We start from the raw sequence: 19,809 nt of genomic DNA on the forward strand, positions 1-19,809 counted from the left end.
TATGTCTCTATGACTCCGTGCCTCTCTGCCTCTATGACAATGTCTCCAGCCTCAATGACTCTGTCTCTATGTTGCTATACCTCTATAGCTCTGTCTCTATTACTGTGTCTATATGTCCCAATGACAATATGACTATGTCTCTATGTCCTTGTCCTTATATCTCTATGACTCCATGACTTTAATTGTCACTGCCACCCGCAGGAACTGCATTTCCCAGGAGCCTCGGTGATCGCGAGAGGAGGCTGCGGCTGAGGTAATGATGTGACGTGAGCGAGCCCCAGGGACAGAAGCGGAGCTGGAGCCGAGGAGAAGGTGTTGGTGCTGATGCGGGATGGCAGCGAGAAGCCGAGGATGCAGATGCTAAGCCGGCAAGCACCGCTGTCTGTTTCGCAGGAGCGCCCGCTGACTGACCTTGAGAAGTTAATGCATTGATCTTGAAGTGTTATTTTCATCGCCAGTATCAGTTTATTTTCTTTTAAACGTAACGCTCACAGTTGCACATCTTGATTCAGAAACCGTAGCATCTTTAGTGACTAAAGAGGATTGCAGTGCATTGATTGCTGCCATGTTCAGCGAGAGGTGAAGGGCTCCTCCCGCATTCTCCGTGTTGGATCTATTCCCTTTTACCTCCTCGGAGGTTTGCTGGTGATCCCGCATTGTTGCTGGCAAAAGGCGAGAGATGGCGGACCCAGCTGAATGCAGCATTAAAGTAATGTGCCGATTCAGGCCGTTGAATCAGTCAGAGATCCTGAGAGGAGACAAGTTCATCCCGAAATTTAAGGGCGACGACACAGTCAATCTTCTTGGGGTAGGTTTTTGCTTCCCGTTTGGGGGGAAAAAAACCCCTCGAGAGGTTTTTTTTGTTGGAATTAAAGTTATTTTGTAGGATTTAATGGATTATGTTGTATTGTTTGGCGCAGGATAATCGCTGTAATGTAATCTTGGTTTCTGCTGCCAATGCACAATCGGTGTGTCTGGGGCGTGATGAGATGTCCAATGTGATTAGTCACGAAATGAACAACGATTGTCTAGTGTTTTGTGTTCACTGTTATGTACATTATTCACTTAGAAATACGGTGTGACCTGACGAGATTTGATTGCAGATGATCTGTGCGCATTTTTCTTTTATTTCGACAGGTAACCTCTCCCGACAGATTTCCGCCTTTCATGTTTCATTGTTAAACCAAACTCCACGTAACGCCATAACTAAAATCAATTGTGACTGCTTTAAACGAGCGATAGCGAAGGGATATCAGAATTGATGGTATCCTCGTTGGAATTGGAAACACCCCAGAGAAGGGGAAAATAAACAATGCATCAGATGCAAAGAGTAATTTTAAATACACTTTAGTCGAATTACTGGGAAACGTCACATTTTCTATTGCCTATTAGTATGGAAGGGAGCAGGGGGTTATAATTATCGATCAGCCTGTGCCAATCAATGCAAGGATGCTTGTTAGTGGGAACACTGTTGAGATTAAAGCGATTGCATATTTGGTCACTTTTGTTGTCACTTTAGTGGGGTTTTTTTTTTTTTTTGCAAGGGCGATTGCAAACATCCTCGCCGTTTCTCCCTGGTTCTGCAGCCTGAAATTGATCAACATGATGTCATTGGACGCAGGGAGCAAGCGCAGTTCTGCCTCCTGTGGCATTCACTCGCACTGCTCATGGGGGGGGGGGGAACCCACCCATTGGCAGCAAATCGACCTGCACTCTGCAGAATTGATTTATAAATTGTGACTGATGGCTTCTGCCGCCCCATTTCCGGGTGCTGGTTCTTCTCGGGTGCCTGCACTCCAGAATTATGCCCCATGGAACAGATTGGGAATTGAGTGCTTGGCATCCATGATATTGTGGATACTAAAACAGCCAGGTTCAAGGTGGCAGGCAGCACTGCACAGTGATCATGGCTGGAGAATGAGGCTCATTTGCTTCCACCATTTTCCCCATAGCCTTGGGTACCTTGCACGCTATTGTATAACTGACACCAGCCAAGTCAGACCAGTTAATTGTAAGTCCACCGCCTAATACATTATTATATCCTCATTGTCTTTTGACACTGGTGCATTGTGGAATATTGACAAATGTTATGTGTATCATTACTCAGTCTGCACCTAGATAAAAGCCATTTAATCACAACTGATCCATGTTTCCTGTGAATATCCCCACATTCATTGCCATATCAGCAGATCCCTCTATTAATTTATTCTTCCTGTGTTTATTCTCAAGTCGTCCATGTGATTCACCTCAGTTGCTTGAGTCAGTGAGCTCCATGTATTCTTGCCAGCCTTTGGGGAAATAAATGTCTTCTAAATTCATCTGTGGATTAATTGGTGGCTATGTTCGATTCGTGGACCCTGCTTTTGATTCATCTCAGTGAAAGCACCTTTATTTGTTTAAAAACAGTTTGTAATCACAATGACCTCTATTAAAGTAATTCCTCTCAAAATGATCTTTGAATCTTTAAGCTTTTCAGGTATCTTTCCAGTTCAACTCTTGTAAATCTTTTTATTTGTGTGAGATTTAAAAGGTTGAAATATTCCATGAATATAAGTACAAATGATCTGAATGATTTGGGCCATTGTCACTTCTAAGATGGGTGCCTTTTTTCCCCTCTTTGTTTACAAGAGCCTACAGGGAAACTCACATGGGGAAGTGATAAACATAATCTATACAGAGTAAAAGCTCCTCTTACTGGAATTAAGCCTGATTGTTATAGTTGTTACAGTGAAATATGACCAACTTTCTTTGTAATGTAATACCAGGATGTTTGAAAGGGAGGAAGCAAATGATAAGGATGGTGAGGAAGAAAAAATCCATACTGACTAGTTAAGTGTATTTTCCATATTTAAAGTCATTGTACATGGATCTGCAGCAGTTTCAATGACAAGCCAAAGGTTTCGATATTGTTTGATATGGATTAACAATAACATTCCAGGATGCTATTGGACTGCCATTTTTGTGTTATTGCAGTAGAATGCACAAAGCAGCATTTGAGTGTAATTTGAGATTGCTGCTTTCAGTACAGGTTGACATCTATGTCCATGCTGAGGAGACAGCCTGCATCTCTTGGGGACTTGCACTTCTCATTGTATTACTGCAGACAGTACAAGTGATCTTTTTTTACATTTTAAATTTAATGAGGTCCCAAGACATCCTTTGGAACAGTTGCGTTTTACCTAACATGACCAATTTTGCCAGGGGTTTTCATGCCAGCATACTGAGCTACATAATTTTCCAATCTGTTTCCTAGATATGAAGCTAGCAATGCTAAATTCTGTTGTAGACCGACAATATTCTCAGTGAAACATGCTGGCGTGAAATGATTGCTCCTATCTATGATGTACTTCACAGACATTTCACAATACACTTTTCACAAATTTATCTTTCCAATAGAATTACCGAATAAACATTCTTATTTCTGACTTTGACTTATGGTTAATATAGTGAATTTTGTATCTTTTTTTAAAATCAATTGATGGATAAGTTGAAAGCTAAATCTTTGTACTCAAGAATCAAATGCATACGACACAAACAAAATATTATGAAACCATGCATTAGCATCAGCAATTGAATAAATACTGTGATTGCCTGTCAACCCAGTAATCCCATATGTGAAGTAGAAGTTGGGAGCAGGAAGGAGGGATTGGGGAGCTTGGAATGAGTTTGAGCCATATTTAGAAATTTGCAGTGTGTGCTTTTGAGTTCAACATGTTAACTGTCGACTAATAAAAGAGCATAGACTAGTAAAAGATTGGCTGCCCATTCAGTGGAAGCATTTAGTTACTCCAGGTTTTTTGTCTATCTTCCATTTAAGGAGTGGATGGGTGGTTTGGTAAGTGAAGAAAACAAAGCCAGTACTTAGCATGTTACTGTGAAGGCAAAAGATTGGGCTGTTAATAAATCAGTTCCATTTTTAATTTGTCACCTTGAAGGAGTGTTATCTTTGTTATCTTTTATTGAGGGGGGGGGGGGGAGAAAGTAATTAAAATATCCAAGATTTTGTTTGTCGACCAGCTGAAGATATCTAGAAATTTAAGGATAACATGGAGTTAAACAGTAATGATCATTATCTGATTGTATATTCCTTTTTGTGTTTATGTATGGAAAGACATAACATTTCCAGTTATTATCCATAGCAATTAATGGTGGGCTTTTGAACTTTTTCCAAAAGTTATTCCTTAAAATGCTGGGAGATCAAAGGCCAAACGTGTTTGCAAATTTCTGAAAAACACAAGGGCACTAAAGCAATAATAGTGGGAGATTTCAATGATCCAACCTTTAAATAGGATGCTGTCAATGTGAATGACATAGAGTGCACAGAATTCTTAAGTTGTATTCAAGAGATTTAATTAAAAAAAACAATTAAGTAATAAGCACAAACAAAGGATGGGAGGTGTAATTCTGGATTCGGCTTTCGGTTATGAAGATGGGCAGGTGGAAGGAATGTCTGTAACAGACCTATTGTGTGAGAGTAATCATAATTCAGCTAAGTCTCCAGTCTGAAGAATGGTCTCGACCCGAAACGTCACCCATTCCTTCTTTCCAGAGATGCTGCCTGTCCCGCTGAATGACTCCAGTTTTTTGTGTCTATAATTCAGCTAAATATTGCAGAGATATGGAAAGGGACAAAGATAAAACAAAGTAGACATGAGGAACTGCAGATGCTGGAATCTTGAGCAAAGACACAGTGTTCTAAATTGGAGAAGATCCCATGTTATAAGACTGAGAAAAGTGGAGAGGAAATGACTCGGGCGACTGTGCAATCCTGCTCCTTCTCGACCTCAGCGCAGCATTTGATACAGTCAACCACACCATCCTAATTGACCGTCTCCGGTTGGTATTGATGGCACTGCCCTGAGCTGGTTCGTCTCCTACCTCAAAGATAGGAGTTTCTCTACAAACATAGGTAGCTCGTTCTCCTCCCCAGCTAACCTTAGCTGCGGGGTTCCACAAGGCTCCATCCTAGGCACCATTTTCTTCTCCCTGTATATGCTCCCCTTAGGCCAAGTCATTCAAAGGCACAGCATTTCCTTCCACTGCTATGCAACTCTATCTCCCCCTGAAACCCAACAGCCGATCAAATCTACTCAGCCTTATCCACTGCCTCGAGGATATAAAGTGTTGGATGGCCCAGAACGTCCTCCAACTAAATGAGAATAAGTCTGCGGTCATCCTACTCGGCCTCTCGGACTCCATCAAAATGATAGCAGGCAGCCTTGGAAGCCTTACCCCATTACTCAAATCTCACGTCAAAAACCTTGGTGTGATATTTGACTCCGCATTGAAATTTGACAAACAAGTCAATGCCGTGGTAAAAGCTAGCTTCTTCCAGCCTCGGACGATAGCAAAAATAAAACCTTTCCTCCAAATTGACGACCTGGAAAAGGTCATCCACTCATTTATCTCCTCCCGCCTTGATTACCGTAACTCCCTTTACACTGGCATCAGCCAATCATCCCTGTCCCGCCTACAATTGGTCCAAAACGCCGCAGCGAGACTCCTGACGGGCACCCGAAAAAGGGACCACACCACCCCGATTCTGGCCTCTCTCCACTGGCTCCCAGTGCAGGTCTGAATAGAAACATGGAAAATAGGTGCAGGAGTAGGCCATTCGGCCCTTCGAGCCGGCACCGCCATTCAATATGATCATGGCTGATCATCCAACTCAGTATCCTGTACCTGCCTTCTCTCCATACCCCCTGATACCTTTAGCGACAAGGACCACATCTAACTCCCTCTTAAATATAGCCAATGAACTGGCCTCAACTACATTCTGTGGCAGAGAATTCCACAGATTCACCACTCTGTGTGAAAAATGTTTTTCTCATCTCGGTCCTAAAAGATTTCCCCCTTATCTTTAAACTGTGACCCCTTGTTCTGGACTTCCCCAACATCGGGAACAATCTTCCTGCATCTAGCCTGTCCAACCTCTTAAGAATATTGTAAGTTTCTATAAGATCCCCCCTCAATCTTCTAAATTCTAGCGAGTACAAGCCGAGTCTATCCAGTCTTTCTTCATATGAAAGTCCTGTCATCCGAGGAATCAGTCTGGTGAACCTTCTCTGCACTCCCTCTATGGCAAGAATGTCTTTCCTCAGATTAGGAGACCAAAACTGTACGCAATACTCCAGGTGTGGTCTCACCAAGACCCTGTACAACTGCAGTAGAACCTCCCTGTTCCTATACTCAAATCCTTTTGCTATGAATGCTAACATGCCATTTGCTTTTTTCACTGCCTGCGGCACCTGCATGCCTACTTTCAATGACTGGTGTACCATGACACCCAGGTCTCGTTGCATCTCCCCTTTTCCTAATCGGCCACCATTCAGATAATAGTCTACTTTCCTGTTTTTGCCACCAAAGTGGATAACCTCACATTTACCCACATTATACTGCATCTGCCATGCATTTGCCCACTCACCCAGCCTATTCAAGTCACTTTGCAGCCTCCTGGCATCCACCTCACAGCTAACACTGCCCCCCAGCTTCGTGTCATCCGCAAACTTGGAGATGTTGCATTCAATTCCCTCGTCCAAATCATTAATATATATCGTAAATAGCTGGGGTCCCAGCACTGAGCCTTGCGGTACCCCACTAGTCACTGCCTGCCATTCTGAAAAGGACCCGTTTACTCCTACTTGTTGCTTCCTGTCTGCCAGCCAGTTCCCTATCCACATCAATACTGAACCCCCAATACCGTGTGCTTTAAGTTTGTATACTAATCTCTTATGTGGGACCTTGTCGAAAGTCCAGATATAACACATCCACTGGTTCTCCCTTATCCACTCTACTAGTTACATCCTCGAAAAATTCTCTAAGATTCGTCAGACATGATTTACCTTTCATAAATCCATGTTGACTTTGTCCAATGATTTCACCACTTTCCAAAATGTGCTGCTATCCCATCTTTAATAACTGATTCTAGCAGTTTCCCCACTACCGATGTTAGACTAACTGGTCTGTAATTCCACGTTTTCTCTCTCCCTCCCTTTTTAAAAAGTGGGGTTACATTAGGTACCCTCCAATCCTCAGGAACTACTCCAGAATCTAAAGAGTTTTGAAAAATTATCACTAATGCATCCACTATTTCTGGGGCTACTGAATCAATTTCAAGCTCCTTCCTTTTGTATACAAAGCCCTTAATGGGCTTGCCCCCACCTACATCAAAAATCTGCTTACCCACCACACCACCACCAGGTCCCTCAGATTGGCCGACTTGGGGTTACTGACCATCCCGCGGTCTAGGCATAAGCTCAGGGGCGACCACGCTTTTGCGGTTGCAGCACCCAGACTATGGAAGAGCAACCCTCTTCCCATCAGAACTGTCCCTCCATCAACTCTTTTAAGTCTAGACTTAAAACTTATTTCTACTCTCAAGTCTTTCTTGAGGTCCTCTGATGGAGTGCTGTATGTATGTATTTATGTAAGTATTGTTGATCTATGTCCCACTGTTTGTAGCATGTTAGTTACTGCACTAATGTAAAGCACTTTGGTCAATGAGAGTTGTTTTTAAATGTGCTATAGAAATAAAATTGACTTGACTTGACTACTTGAAAGTAAATGGATCACAGAGCAGTGGGAAACATTGGTGAAGAATATTTGAGGAGCTCTGGGTGACATGTTCCATACAAAGCGAAGCCCTGAGCTTCCTGATTATCAACATTCTCAGAAGGCAGGATAAGGTAAAAGGAATACTTGCATCAGAAACTGAGGGCTTAATATAACAACATGTCTGGGAGATTATAGAATGTAATATATGAATGTAAGCATGAAATTGAAAAAGAAATTAGGAAAACAAAGTGTGATAAGCATTGGCAAGTAAGATCAAATATGCTTTTTGTTCTGCTTAAAGAACAAGAGGACAACTTTAGAAGGGCCTGTTAGGGATGGTGAAGGGAAACTCTGAATATAAAGGTTGTTAGGCACTCTTAATTTGGAAAAAAATGGACAAGAGTGAAAAATTGAATGTAATATATATAATGAAAAAGGAAGCATTAAATAAAAGGGCTTGGCTAATATGAAAATTGATAAATTGCATCAAGGTTCTGCTAGAACTCTTAACTGCATTGGTTAAGACGGAGGTGTAGCACTGGCTACACCTTCGGAGGGGAGCGCACCTGGGATGCCAGGTGTTGCTGTTGAGCCCTCTGGAGGTGTTGTGGGCATATCAACGAAACACCAAGGGAGGAGGGTGCCCATCTGATGACCCCAATGAGGTCTTTACCCCTACCTCCACTCAAGATATTAAGAAGGTGCCAATTTTAATAGGGATTGTAATATCAAGTCCTATAAGCTCAACTGGTCACATTACTGGAAATATGTGATGACACTGCAGGAGAGGTTTATGATGATGCTGCCAACACCAGTAAATTGTCCATCGCAGGTGATAGACTACTGACCGACATCCACTATAAACCCACTGATGCCCATGGCTATCTGGACTACACTTCTTCCCACCATGTTTCCTGTAAGGATTCCATCCCCTCTCCCAATTCCTCCGTTTCACTTGAATAAACTCACTTGAACTTGAAAAACATTAAACTATGAATGCAGATGGACACAAAATGCTGGAGTAACTCAGCGGGTCAGGCAGCATCTCTGGAGAAATGGAATAGGTGACGTTTCAGGTTGGAATCTTTCTTCAGAGTGAAGAAGGGTTCCAACCCGAAATGTCACCTATTCTTTATCTCCAGAGATGCTGCCTGACCTGCTGAGTCACTCCAGCATTTGGTGTCTATCTTTGGTTTGAACTAGCATCTGCAATTCCTTCCTACACGTTCCTACAAACTAGGAAGGCAGTTCAGTTTAGAGAAGCAAGAGGAAAATGTGATGGTAAGGTCTTTTAGAGTGCAGTGGAGCCATTTTGAATGCAAACTTGAAAACCATTGGCAGGTAATATACTTAAATGCAATTATTCTGCAAAAAATCTATTAAAAAATTTGGAAACGTTATAGTAAACAATTTATCATTATGTTCCTCTATATTGTCCCTCTTTTGTCCAATCGCGTCAAAATATTCAGCAGACAAATAATATTTTTGCCTCACTTTCTTAATTAGGATAAATGAGATGTATTTTGGAAGCTGAAGTGTGACTTTGAGGTGAAATTGCTCCTCCCCTTCGGATAATTTATCTGCCATTGACTAATCTATATCAGTAAAATAAAACAAAATTAGAGCACCTTTTGTGAGTCCTGAAAGGATTTTGAATGTAAAGGATGAAACTCCAGCACGAGTGCAACCATATGATATTGTTGCTATGGAGACAAGATATTGTATTGACATGAAGTGAGTGCAAAGATTTGGAGGTATCCATTTGTTTGCTATTGCATGAAATAGAACACAGAACAGTACAGCACAGGAACAGGCCCTTCAGCCCCCAATGTCTGTGGCGATCATGAAGCTATGCTAAACTGCTCTCACTCTATTTCCTTTATAGCCATGTGCCCATCTAAAAGCCCCACAAGTACCACTATCGTGCCTGCTTCCATCACTACCCCTGGCAACACTTTCTGGGCACCTACCACCCGTGTGTGTAAAATAAAATATTTTGCCCCCATCTCCAACAATAAAAGCACAAAAAGCTGGAAATACACAGCAGGTTAGGCAGCATCTGTGAAGAGTGCAAGAGAGGATATTTCTACCTGAAATTTTATTGGGTTTTTTCTCCCCACTGCTGCAGACTTTTTTTGCTTTTCTTTTCTTTTCATGTTTCCATCATCAACAGTTTTAAAAAACAGTTTACGGCAAAATCAGGGTTATCTTCTGCCTTTGAAAATTGATTATAGATTCAAAATGCTGGAGTAACTCAGCAGGACAGGCCGCATCTCTGGAGAGAAGGAGTGGGTGATTTTTTCGGGACGATACCCGAAATGTCACCCATTCTCTCCAGAAATGCTGCCTGTCCCACTGAGTTACTCCAGCATTAAGTATCTGTCTTCGGTTTAAACCAACACCTGCAGTTCCTTCCTGCACATTTGAAAAATTGTTGATAGGATTACATTATTTTAAATAATAAACTTATCAAAATGCTTGTTTCAGAAATACATATGTGCGCCTGTCAAAGGAGGCACAGGTTGTAAATTGAGGTCCAGTTTGTCTTTAGTGCACATATAATTCTAACCTTTCTGTAAAGGATGATTGCAGCTCCCTTATGACTTTGTGCTGCTCTTAAGTAATGTTTATCTTTATATGAAACTTGTTATTAAAGTATAAACTTGGATCACAACGAACAAATTAGATAAAAAAAACTATCTAATCTGCATTGAACATTGGAGTAAAATATATTTCTACAAGTCTACTAAACCAGTTACCAAGTAAAATTTTAATTTAAGATTGAACATACTGTATGACTTTACCTGGGATGAAAAATGTTTACAATTGCTGTGATGGTTAAATCATCAAAATAATTGTAGGTCTTGTTGCCAATGCCTGATCTCTTTATATGAACACTCAAGTCTTAATTGTTACTAGAACCTGGTTATTTTGTTGTCTAAAATCTACTGTATACAACAGGAATATAAATAAAACAGTCTTTAGTGAATGAATACAAAAATAGTCAGAGCCACTTCATAAAAATACATGTAGAAACAGCGTGGATATGAGCAACTGCAGATAATGGTTTACACAAAAGGACACAGTGCTGGAGTAACTCAGGGCGTATGGCAACATCACTGGAGAATGTGAATAGGTGATATTTCGGGTCAGGCCCCTCCTTCAGGTTTGGAAAAGTGACATTTTGGATCGGTACTCTTCTTCAGGTTTGAAGAATGGTCCCGACACGAAATGTCACGTAACGATGTTCTCCAGAGATGCTGTCTGACTAATTGAGTTACTCCAGCACTTTGTGTCTTTTCACAAAAATAAAGGTTCAAAGGTTGATTTATTGTCACATACACCTAGATGTAGTGAAATTCTTTTTGCCAATGTAGCACATTAAAAAAGGAATACAAACATAACAATAATAAATAGCTTTAACATAAAAAACATCCCCCCACAATGGTTCCCATTATGGGGGAAGGCACAAAGTCCAGTCCCATCCCCAATGTCCACCCATAGTCGGGCCTATTGAGGCCTCCACAGTTGCCTCTACGGAGGCCCGATGTTCCAGGCCGTCCTCGCCGGGTGATGATGTTCCGGCGTCGGGAGAGTCCTCCCAGCGGCCTGGGAACCCTGGAACGGCCGCCTCCCTACTCGAGACCGTGGCTTCCGAGATCCCAGGCTCCCGATGTAAAATTTCAGCGCCGCCGCCCGCAGCTCCGCGATGTTTTTAACGCCGGTCCCAGCTCACCAGAGTTCCAGCGCGGCAACCCAGGCAAGGCACCGCCCGCCCCGCAATGGCGCTCCAGCGCTGCACCGCCGTCCTCAGACCCGCAGCTCCGCCGATGCCGGTACCGCCGCTGCCGACGACGCCGCCGCCGATGCCGAGGCTCCGGACGGCCCCGTCGCTCCTCGGACCCGCAGCTGCCGCCGATGCCGCCGATGCCGAGGCTCCGGGCAGTCCCCTCAGGAAATGCCGCTCCAGGCCCGCTGGTAGGCCGCGAGGACAGGTCGAACGTGCAGCCCGGAGAAAAGCTGCATCTCCGACCAGGTAGGGACCCTGAAAATTAGTTTCCCCCTTCCCCCCCCCCCCCCTCCCCACACATAAAAAAGCTAGAACTCCTTAAAAACAAAACACTAAACTAACTAAAAATAAGAAAAAAAAAAGAAAAACAGACAGCTGCAGGCTAGGCAGCCATACCCCATACAGGTCGGCGCCTTCATAGGCGCCTTCATAAATACATAGTCTCTTTCCTGTTTACTCACTTTTTCCTTGTCCCTTTTTATCAACTGCCTTGGCTGATAATGTATCAAATACCATGGTAAGACTCTGGTGTCTACAACTCATTTACTTGGTGGTAAATATGGCAACTCGCTGGAAATAAAACATACAGCCAGAAGTTATCGATATATGTGGCTGGACTGTCTTATGAAGAAAGACTGGATAGACTTGGTTTATACTCTCTAGAATTTAGGAGATTGAGAGGGGATCTTATAGAAATGTACAAAATTCTTAAGGGGTTGGACAGGCTAGATGCAGGAAGATTGCTCCCGATGTTGGGGAAGTCCAGGACAAGGGGTCACAGCTTAAGGATAAGGGGGAAATCCTTTAAAACCGAGATGAGAAGAACTTTTTTCACACAGAGAGTGGTGAATCTCTGGAACTCCCTGCCACAGAGGGTAGTCGAGGCCAGTTCATTGGCTATATTTAAGAGGGAGTTAGATGTGGCCCCTGTGGCTAAGGGGATCAGAGGGTATGGAGAGAAGGCAGGTACGGGATACTGAGTTGGATGATCAGCCATGATCATATTGAATGGCGGTGCAGGCTCGAAGGGCCGAATGGCCTACTCCTGCACCTATTTTCTATGTTTCTATGTTTCTATGTTAAGTGACTTTGGTTCTGGCTACATCATTTGAACTGCATATATATAAAATTAATAGCTGCATCATGAACGCTGTGATTGTACTGCCAATGCTCCCATTTGAGGCATGCTGCCCTTTTAAAACTCCTTGGCTTTCAGTCCAGAAGTACCACTGAGCATTTCAAGCAAAATTTAGAAAGAATCCACTGATCAAGCAGTTAAAGTATTGCTTATTAATGAGCAAGTTTTTCAATCAATATTACTCAAGCAAATGGAGAAATAGGGAAAGATTTGTGGAAGTTGCATATCTTAAATTTGCTTTGCATTAAAGCCAAATTGGACCCTGTTTGGTAACCTGCCACTTAAAGCTGATTATCTATTGACCTTTATCAAATTGTGCGCTATGTATTGTATTTGGCAATTGATCTAGCCATTAGTATACTTTTACTGCAGTGTCATTGTTGCTGCTGAGAATATATTCAACTGCACCAAATGTTGTGCACTCTTCCCAACAATTTTTGTAACAATACATGGGGTTTAAAACACAATGAACAAGAAAGCACAATCAATGCAACATTATCAGATGCTTGTTTGTTTTCCAGAAATGGTTTGAAATTCATCATGCTATCAACCTCATGATTAGTTAATTCCAAATGTAACATGAGTATTCATTTTGTGTGTTTCTTTTGTGTCTGGGAAAAATTCCAAGAACAACTTGAAATCCTTGCTATTGAGGCAGTGTAGCGTAGGTTCACAAGGTTAATCCCCGGGATGGCGGGGACTGTCATATGAGGAAAGATTGGAAAGACTGGGCTTGTATTCACTGGAATTTAGAAGGATGTGAGCAGATATAGAAACATCTAAAATTATAAAAGGACTGGACAAGCTAGATGCAGGAAAAATGTTCCCAATGTTGGGGGAGTCCAGAACCAGGGGCCACAGTCTAAGAATAAAGGGGAGGTCACTTAAAACTGAGATGAGAAAAAAACTTTGTCACCCAGAGAGTTGTGTGGTTTGTGGAATTCTCTGCCACAGAAGGCGGTGGAGGCTAATTCACTGGATGAATTTAAAAGAGAATTTGATAGAGCTCTAGAGGCTAGTGGAATCGGGGGATATGTGGAGAAGGTAGGCATGAGTTACCAATTGTGGATGATCAGCCATGATCACAATGAATGGCGGTGCTGGCTTGAAGGACCAAAAGGCCTCCTCCTGCACCTATTTTCTATGTTTCTCTATGTTTCCAACTCCTGTAACGTCTGCAGTTGTTTTGTATTAGTCGCCCACTGAGGCAAATTTGCACAAAAGATGTAACTATTTTCTTGTTTAAAAAAAATGTTTGAAAGCATTTTGTGCTTGATTATCTCATAGTTGTCCTCTTGGAATCAGACGTGGGTGACTGGCGTTTGAATCTGCAACAAGCTGCATTTACATTTGCCTTGCATGGGACATCAAGATCTTCACATCTGCTGGTGAAATTACAGCAGAAATCGAAGAGCTGCTATTACTCAATTTTTCATTGAATCAGAAGATCAGAGAACTTTCAACCCATCTCATCTGGCTTGTGTCAGCTCTTTGAAAAATCTATCAAATTAGTCACCCTGCCCTACTCTTTCACTAACATTTTCCCTTTTTAGGTTTGTACCATTTTACCTTTTTGAAGATATTAGTTCCATCTGCATTATCTACATTTTCTGATGGTGCAGATCATAACAATATAAATATTTAGAAGTGCTTAACTTGTCTCTGATTTTTGCCAGATTTAGTGTCACAGAAATAGTCTCTTCAGCCCAAGATGTCCATGTCAGCCATTGATTATCTATTTATACTAATTCTATTTTCTGGAATCTGGTGCAGTCTTCTATGCCTTGGTCTCCATGTGCTGTCTGAGTACTACTTTAAAGTCATGATCCCCTTAGATCCTTGGGCGGCACGGTGGTGCAGTGGTAGAGTTGGTGCATTACAGCGCTTGTAGCGCTGGTGACCCATGTTCGATTCCGATTATGGGTGCTGTCTGTACAGAGTTTGTACGTTCTCCTCGTGACCTCCTGGGCTTTCTCTGAGATCTTCGGTTTCCCCCCGCACTCCAAAGACGCACAAATTTGTAGGTTAATTGGCTTGATTTAAGTGTAAATTGTGTGTGAGATAGTGTTAATGTGTGGGGATCGCGGGCCAGTGTGTACTCGGTGGGCCGAAGGGCCTGATTCCGCACTGTATCTCAAAACTAAACTAAACTAAACCAATGGATCCAACTCCTCCGGGTTATGTGCTTGCCCTCAATGTACTTATAAAATCTTTACAAATTTTCTTTTTGATCCTATTTGATCGAGATACTTTGTGCTCTCCTCCTTGCCCTACTCCTGAAAAGTCTCCATCATTTTTAATTCTCTAAACCTGCCACATAATTCTCAGTCTCCACCATCCCCTCGGGTAGTGTGCATCATATTCTGACCACAATCTAGGTGAAAAGAATTCCTTGCATCCCTCTAATTCTCCTGCCACTTACCTTCAAACTAAGCTCTCTGGATATATACACCTTAGCCATTTGGATAAGTTCCTTACTGCCTACCCTGTCTATACCCCTCATAATTTTATACCTCAATCAGGACCCCCTCATCCCACCCAGTCTCTTCCAGCATTTATAAAACTTGACAAGCTCTTGAATCATAAGTGATAGGAGTAGAATTAGGCCATTCGGCCCATTAAGTCTACTCGATCAGCCAAATCATGGCTGATTTATCTCTCCCTCTAAACCCCATTCTCCCGTCTTCTCCCCATAACTCCTGACACCCGTATGAATCACCAAGACATTGAAGGCTGTGGACCAAATGCAGATAAATGGGCTTAGGATAAATAGGTACAGTGTTCTTTAAAACAATATTATTTTAAGTTCTCAATTGCATCTGGATATAGAGGGCCATTTTTTTGTGCTGTACAACTCCATGGCTCCATAAAATCAAACGCAGTCTTTCAAATCTGAAATGTTCCATCCCAAGAAACATCCTGGTGAATTTCTTCTGCACCCTCTCCAGTGTAATCTCATTTACTGTATAGTGTGGTGAGTGGAACTTCAGGGTACGTCAGCTGTGGCCAAGCCAGTGTTTAACAAAGTTGTTTATTGCATGCCCCAGCTTATGATGGCAGATATCCTACATGCACACTTAATTACCTTAATCACCGGTGCTGCTGCCTCAGGGATCCATCTACACCAAGATCCATCTTGTTCCTCAATACTTGCTGGAGACCCCCCCACCCCCATTCAATATGTCTATCCTATCTTTATTAGTCCTTTCAATATGCATCCTCTTAGACTTACTGTGATTAACATTGTTCAGCCAATGCTCAACATCAAATTATAGTTTAAGACCACCTACCTCACTATCAACAACACCACCAAGATTGATGTTATTTGCGAATTTACTAATCTTATCTTCTGCTTTCAATTTCATATCGTTAATGTCAATCATAAATTCCTGAGGCTCTCAGTACCAACCCATGTGCTCCATAACTGGTCACAGTCTTCGAATAACAAAAGCAGACCTCTTCCTATAACTAAGCCAATTTTAAAAATCCAATTTAACTTGCCTTGGATCCCATGTTTTCTGATCTTTTGGAGCAGTCCCCTGTGCAGGACTATGTCAAAATCCTTACTGAATTCCATGTAGATCATCAACTGCATTAACATCAATACCTTGCTACCTCTTTCCAAAATTCAAGGTCATTTTATACAATATCTCCCCCTGAGAATGTCATACTGACATTTTCTATTAAATCCTTGTCTTTCAAAGTGTAAAATATTCGTGTTCCTCTGAATTTTTCTCATTAACTTCTCTACGACTGAAATCTGATGTGCTGACTTGTAATTATCGCTTATCCTTGCGGCTCTTGAAGAAAGGTACCAAATTCGCTGTCAATCTGGCATCTTGCCTGTGGCCACTGAAGATTCAAAAATCTCTGTCCAGCAATCCAGCAATCTCTTCCTGAGCAGCCTGGAATAGATCTCATCTCATCTGGTCCTGGGAATGTATTCCCCTTGAACATAGACATCTAATACCTCATTCTTCTGAAGAAGGGTCTTGACCCGAAACGTCACCCATTCCTTCTCTCCAGAGATGCTGCCTGTCCCGCTGAGTTACTCCAGCATTTTGTGTCTACCATCTAATACCTCATCCTTTTTAATGGTAACCTTGATCAAGAATTTCACTGTCTCCCTTGCTGAATTCATCAAATCAATGTCCTTAGAAAAGTATTCATTTGAGACCTCATTTACATCTGGCCCAGGTTGCCTCTTTGATCCTAATGGACCCTATTCTATCCCTCAATGTACCTGGAAATGTTTTAGAAATGTCTTTAACTCTGTTTGCAAGTGGTATTTTGTGCTCTCCTCAGCCCTTCATTTTCTATACTCATGTAAGGTCTCCCCAATATTAAGTTCTCTAAACCTGTCATATGCCTATTTTTCCCCTTTTTATTCACCCCTTGGTATCCCCCATAACAACCAGGGATCCTTGGACTTGTTGGCCTTGTCTTTCACCATTACAGGAGCACACTGACATTGAACTCTCACTTTGAACAACTCCTACTTGCTGGACGAAGGCTTCCTGCAAGTAACTGTGCCCAGTCCACTTTTGCCAGTTGCCTTTTATTATAACATTGGCCTTTACCCAATTGAGAACTTTAATTTCCAGAACATCCTTGCTCTTTTCCATAATTATCTTGAAACGTACGTTGCTCTGGCCCCTATCTGGAAAATGCACCCCTACTAATTAGCCAGCCACTTGGCCAGCTTAATTTCCTAAACCTAGGTCCAATACTGTGCCTTCTGGATGAATTATCTATGTACTGGCTCAGAAAGCTCTTCTGGATGTATTTAAAAGAAACATCTACACTCCTCAAAGCATTTTACAGAAAGATGAACCCAGTTAATACTGGGAACATTGAAACCTTCTCCTGCTATATGCTTTTTAAAATATCACAGTGAGATTTATCTAAATGTCAGCTTATTCTGTTGACTGCTTTGAGACCTCTACATTTCTTTCCTTTTAAGGTCTACCCACCTGGCCTCATTTGAAGGGAATCCTCATATGAGGAGTAATGGGCTTCTTAACTAACATTGCACTGCCCCCCCCCCCCCCCCCCCACCCTCTTCTATTGCATCTCCCCTCCTTGTTGCACTGAAAAACTCTATACCTTTTGCAAGACTCCTCACCAATTTTGGTACTTGTAATAGCATTTGGTGGTGAGTGCCTGGAACATGCTGCCAGGGTGACAGTGGAGGCAGATACGATGGTGGTGCTTTTAGATAGGCACGTGGATTTACAGGGGATGGAGGGATTAGGATCATGTGCAGGCATATGCAATTAGTTTATCCTGGCATCATGTTCGGCACAGACATTGTGGGCCGAAGGACCTGTTCCTGTGGGTTTAGGTCAGTGCACCTTGCTGCTTTGTTTCCTTACTCTGACAGCAGCTAAAGACGAAACCCTGGGGGGTAACCTTTTGAACAAAGTTAATAAAATTTAATTTCATTTGGGTCTAAACAATGGCTACAAGAGGTTTGGGCTTCTAACATTTATAATGTATGCTCCTCCTGGCTGAGGAGCATACATGTGTCTTTTGCAAATGAGGCTGAGGCAACAGTGGATGTTACTGCTTCCATAATGACTGTCTAAATTCTACTTAATGCTGTAAGCTAATTTCACCATATTCGGAAGCCACTAGTTCATAATAAATGTTGCGAAGTTTGAAAGATTTTTTTTTTTCTCCATTATTGATCAGTAGGTCCTCTTTAAAAATGTGATGGTGTTCTCTTTTTACTGGGCTAGGTCTACAAAGGTAGGATAATGAGATGAACTAAAGGGTAAATTCCCAAAATGTTCATTATTCAATGAAATTGTAAGTTTATAAATTTATTTATTACAAAAATATTTGTTTTCACTGAAGGTGAAATTTTTTTTTTTTAACACAACACCATACCAATGAAAATAATGTGATGCTTATATATTTCCTACAATTTCTCGGTCTTAAACACAGGGAAAAAAAACACAATTTCACCTCTTATTTCTCCATTGGCACCCTCTGTTTTAAATTCTTCATCCATTAAGGCAGTTTCACACAAATGCCTTTTCTCGTGGTCCTTTGCTCTTTGAATTTGTAAATAGATAGATTGATGTAGAGATGCTCGGATTGATTTTTGCCCATCTTTAACTTGTATGAAATTGCCATGACAACTGAAGTATTTGCTGATTGAGCTACATGTGGACATTCCAGCTGAAGTGACATTTGCAGAACAAGGGGAACCTATTGCAGTAGGCAGTAGACACAAAGATAAACACAAGAAGGAATTGTTTGCTGTAAACTGAATGGACAATCTCGTGTTGAATTTAATTTAAAATACAATTTAAAAAAATCCTTTGTGAATAGTTACCAGATGAAAAATATAGCTAAACTGAGGGTTTTATTGACTGGACAAAATCAGTGTTGTTGTCTTGATGTTAGCAATAAATTGGTTTAATTGGCATGTAATAATTACAATGAATAAGAATTTGGAGATACAAATTAATTCTGCAATCTGTACTCTGAGCTGAGTGTGTGGGATTCAGCATTAATCCTTTGCAATATTTTTCACGGTGAATATTGAAACTTCACTTCATATAACAGAGTTCCATGTAATTTAATAATTAATCCTCTGGGGTTTGAATCATACCATGGGATCATTTGCATTTATTTGAATAAGGAGCGATTTGCTTCAACATCTCATTCAAGGTCCTCTTCTTTGTTAAAATGGCATGTATCAGAAGCCAGAAATATATACTAATATCTTTAATATAAAATGGTTTATGCGCATGGACATTGTTACATTTTTATTTTGAGCAAATCTGTTTTGGACCAGCTGCAGTTATAAACTGTGATTTTATGCTGAAAATCTTATCTAATCTAGTTTGCCTAATTACATAAAATCCAACATCATGCATGTGATGCCATAAAATACTTCCCATCCACAAAATATTCTTCTCTGACCATTTTAAGGGAAATCAATTTGGAAGCCATTTTAATGGAAGGGCGGAGGAAATGTTTAATGCAGTGGTATCACTCATTGACCCTGTTCACTGCTAACATTTCCTGAGAGAAGCATTGCAAATAATGTATTTATCCACTAAATGTTATTTAGTCTGCCTTTTGGATAAGCACATCTTGATTATAGAAACTATACCCAGAGTCATAAATCTATAATATGATTTGGAAATGTTGTATGGTACTTCTATGACATACATTTTTGAATGACTATTTGAATGGGCACCACCATTACATTTATTTTTGAGTGGGTATTTGAGAGGCTGGGAACTCGTCCTAGGAGCTTCAGCTTCAGCTACCCCTCCATATCCATGATGATTCTGCAACAAATGAAACA

The 19,809-nt window shown here is 41.4% G+C and overlaps 1 protein-coding gene across 1 annotated transcript in view; it reads left to right on the forward strand.

Moving 5' to 3' along the window:
• The first annotated feature begins 275 nt into the window (after positions 1-275).
• The window catches only part of kif5c (kinesin family member 5C), a 155,248-nt gene continuing 135,714 nt past the window's right edge, over positions 276-19,809 (forward strand). The window contains exon 1 of the mRNA XM_033024727.1: positions 276-808. Coding sequence (XP_032880618.1) covers positions 680-808 — 129 coding nt within the window. The 5' untranslated portion in view covers positions 276-679. The remainder of the gene's footprint in view (positions 809-19,809) is intronic.

This window comes from Amblyraja radiata, chromosome 7, assembly GCF_010909765.2.
Source record: "Amblyraja radiata isolate CabotCenter1 chromosome 7, sAmbRad1.1.pri, whole genome shotgun sequence".
Taxonomy (NCBI): Eukaryota; Metazoa; Chordata; class Chondrichthyes; order Rajiformes; family Rajidae; genus Amblyraja; species Amblyraja radiata.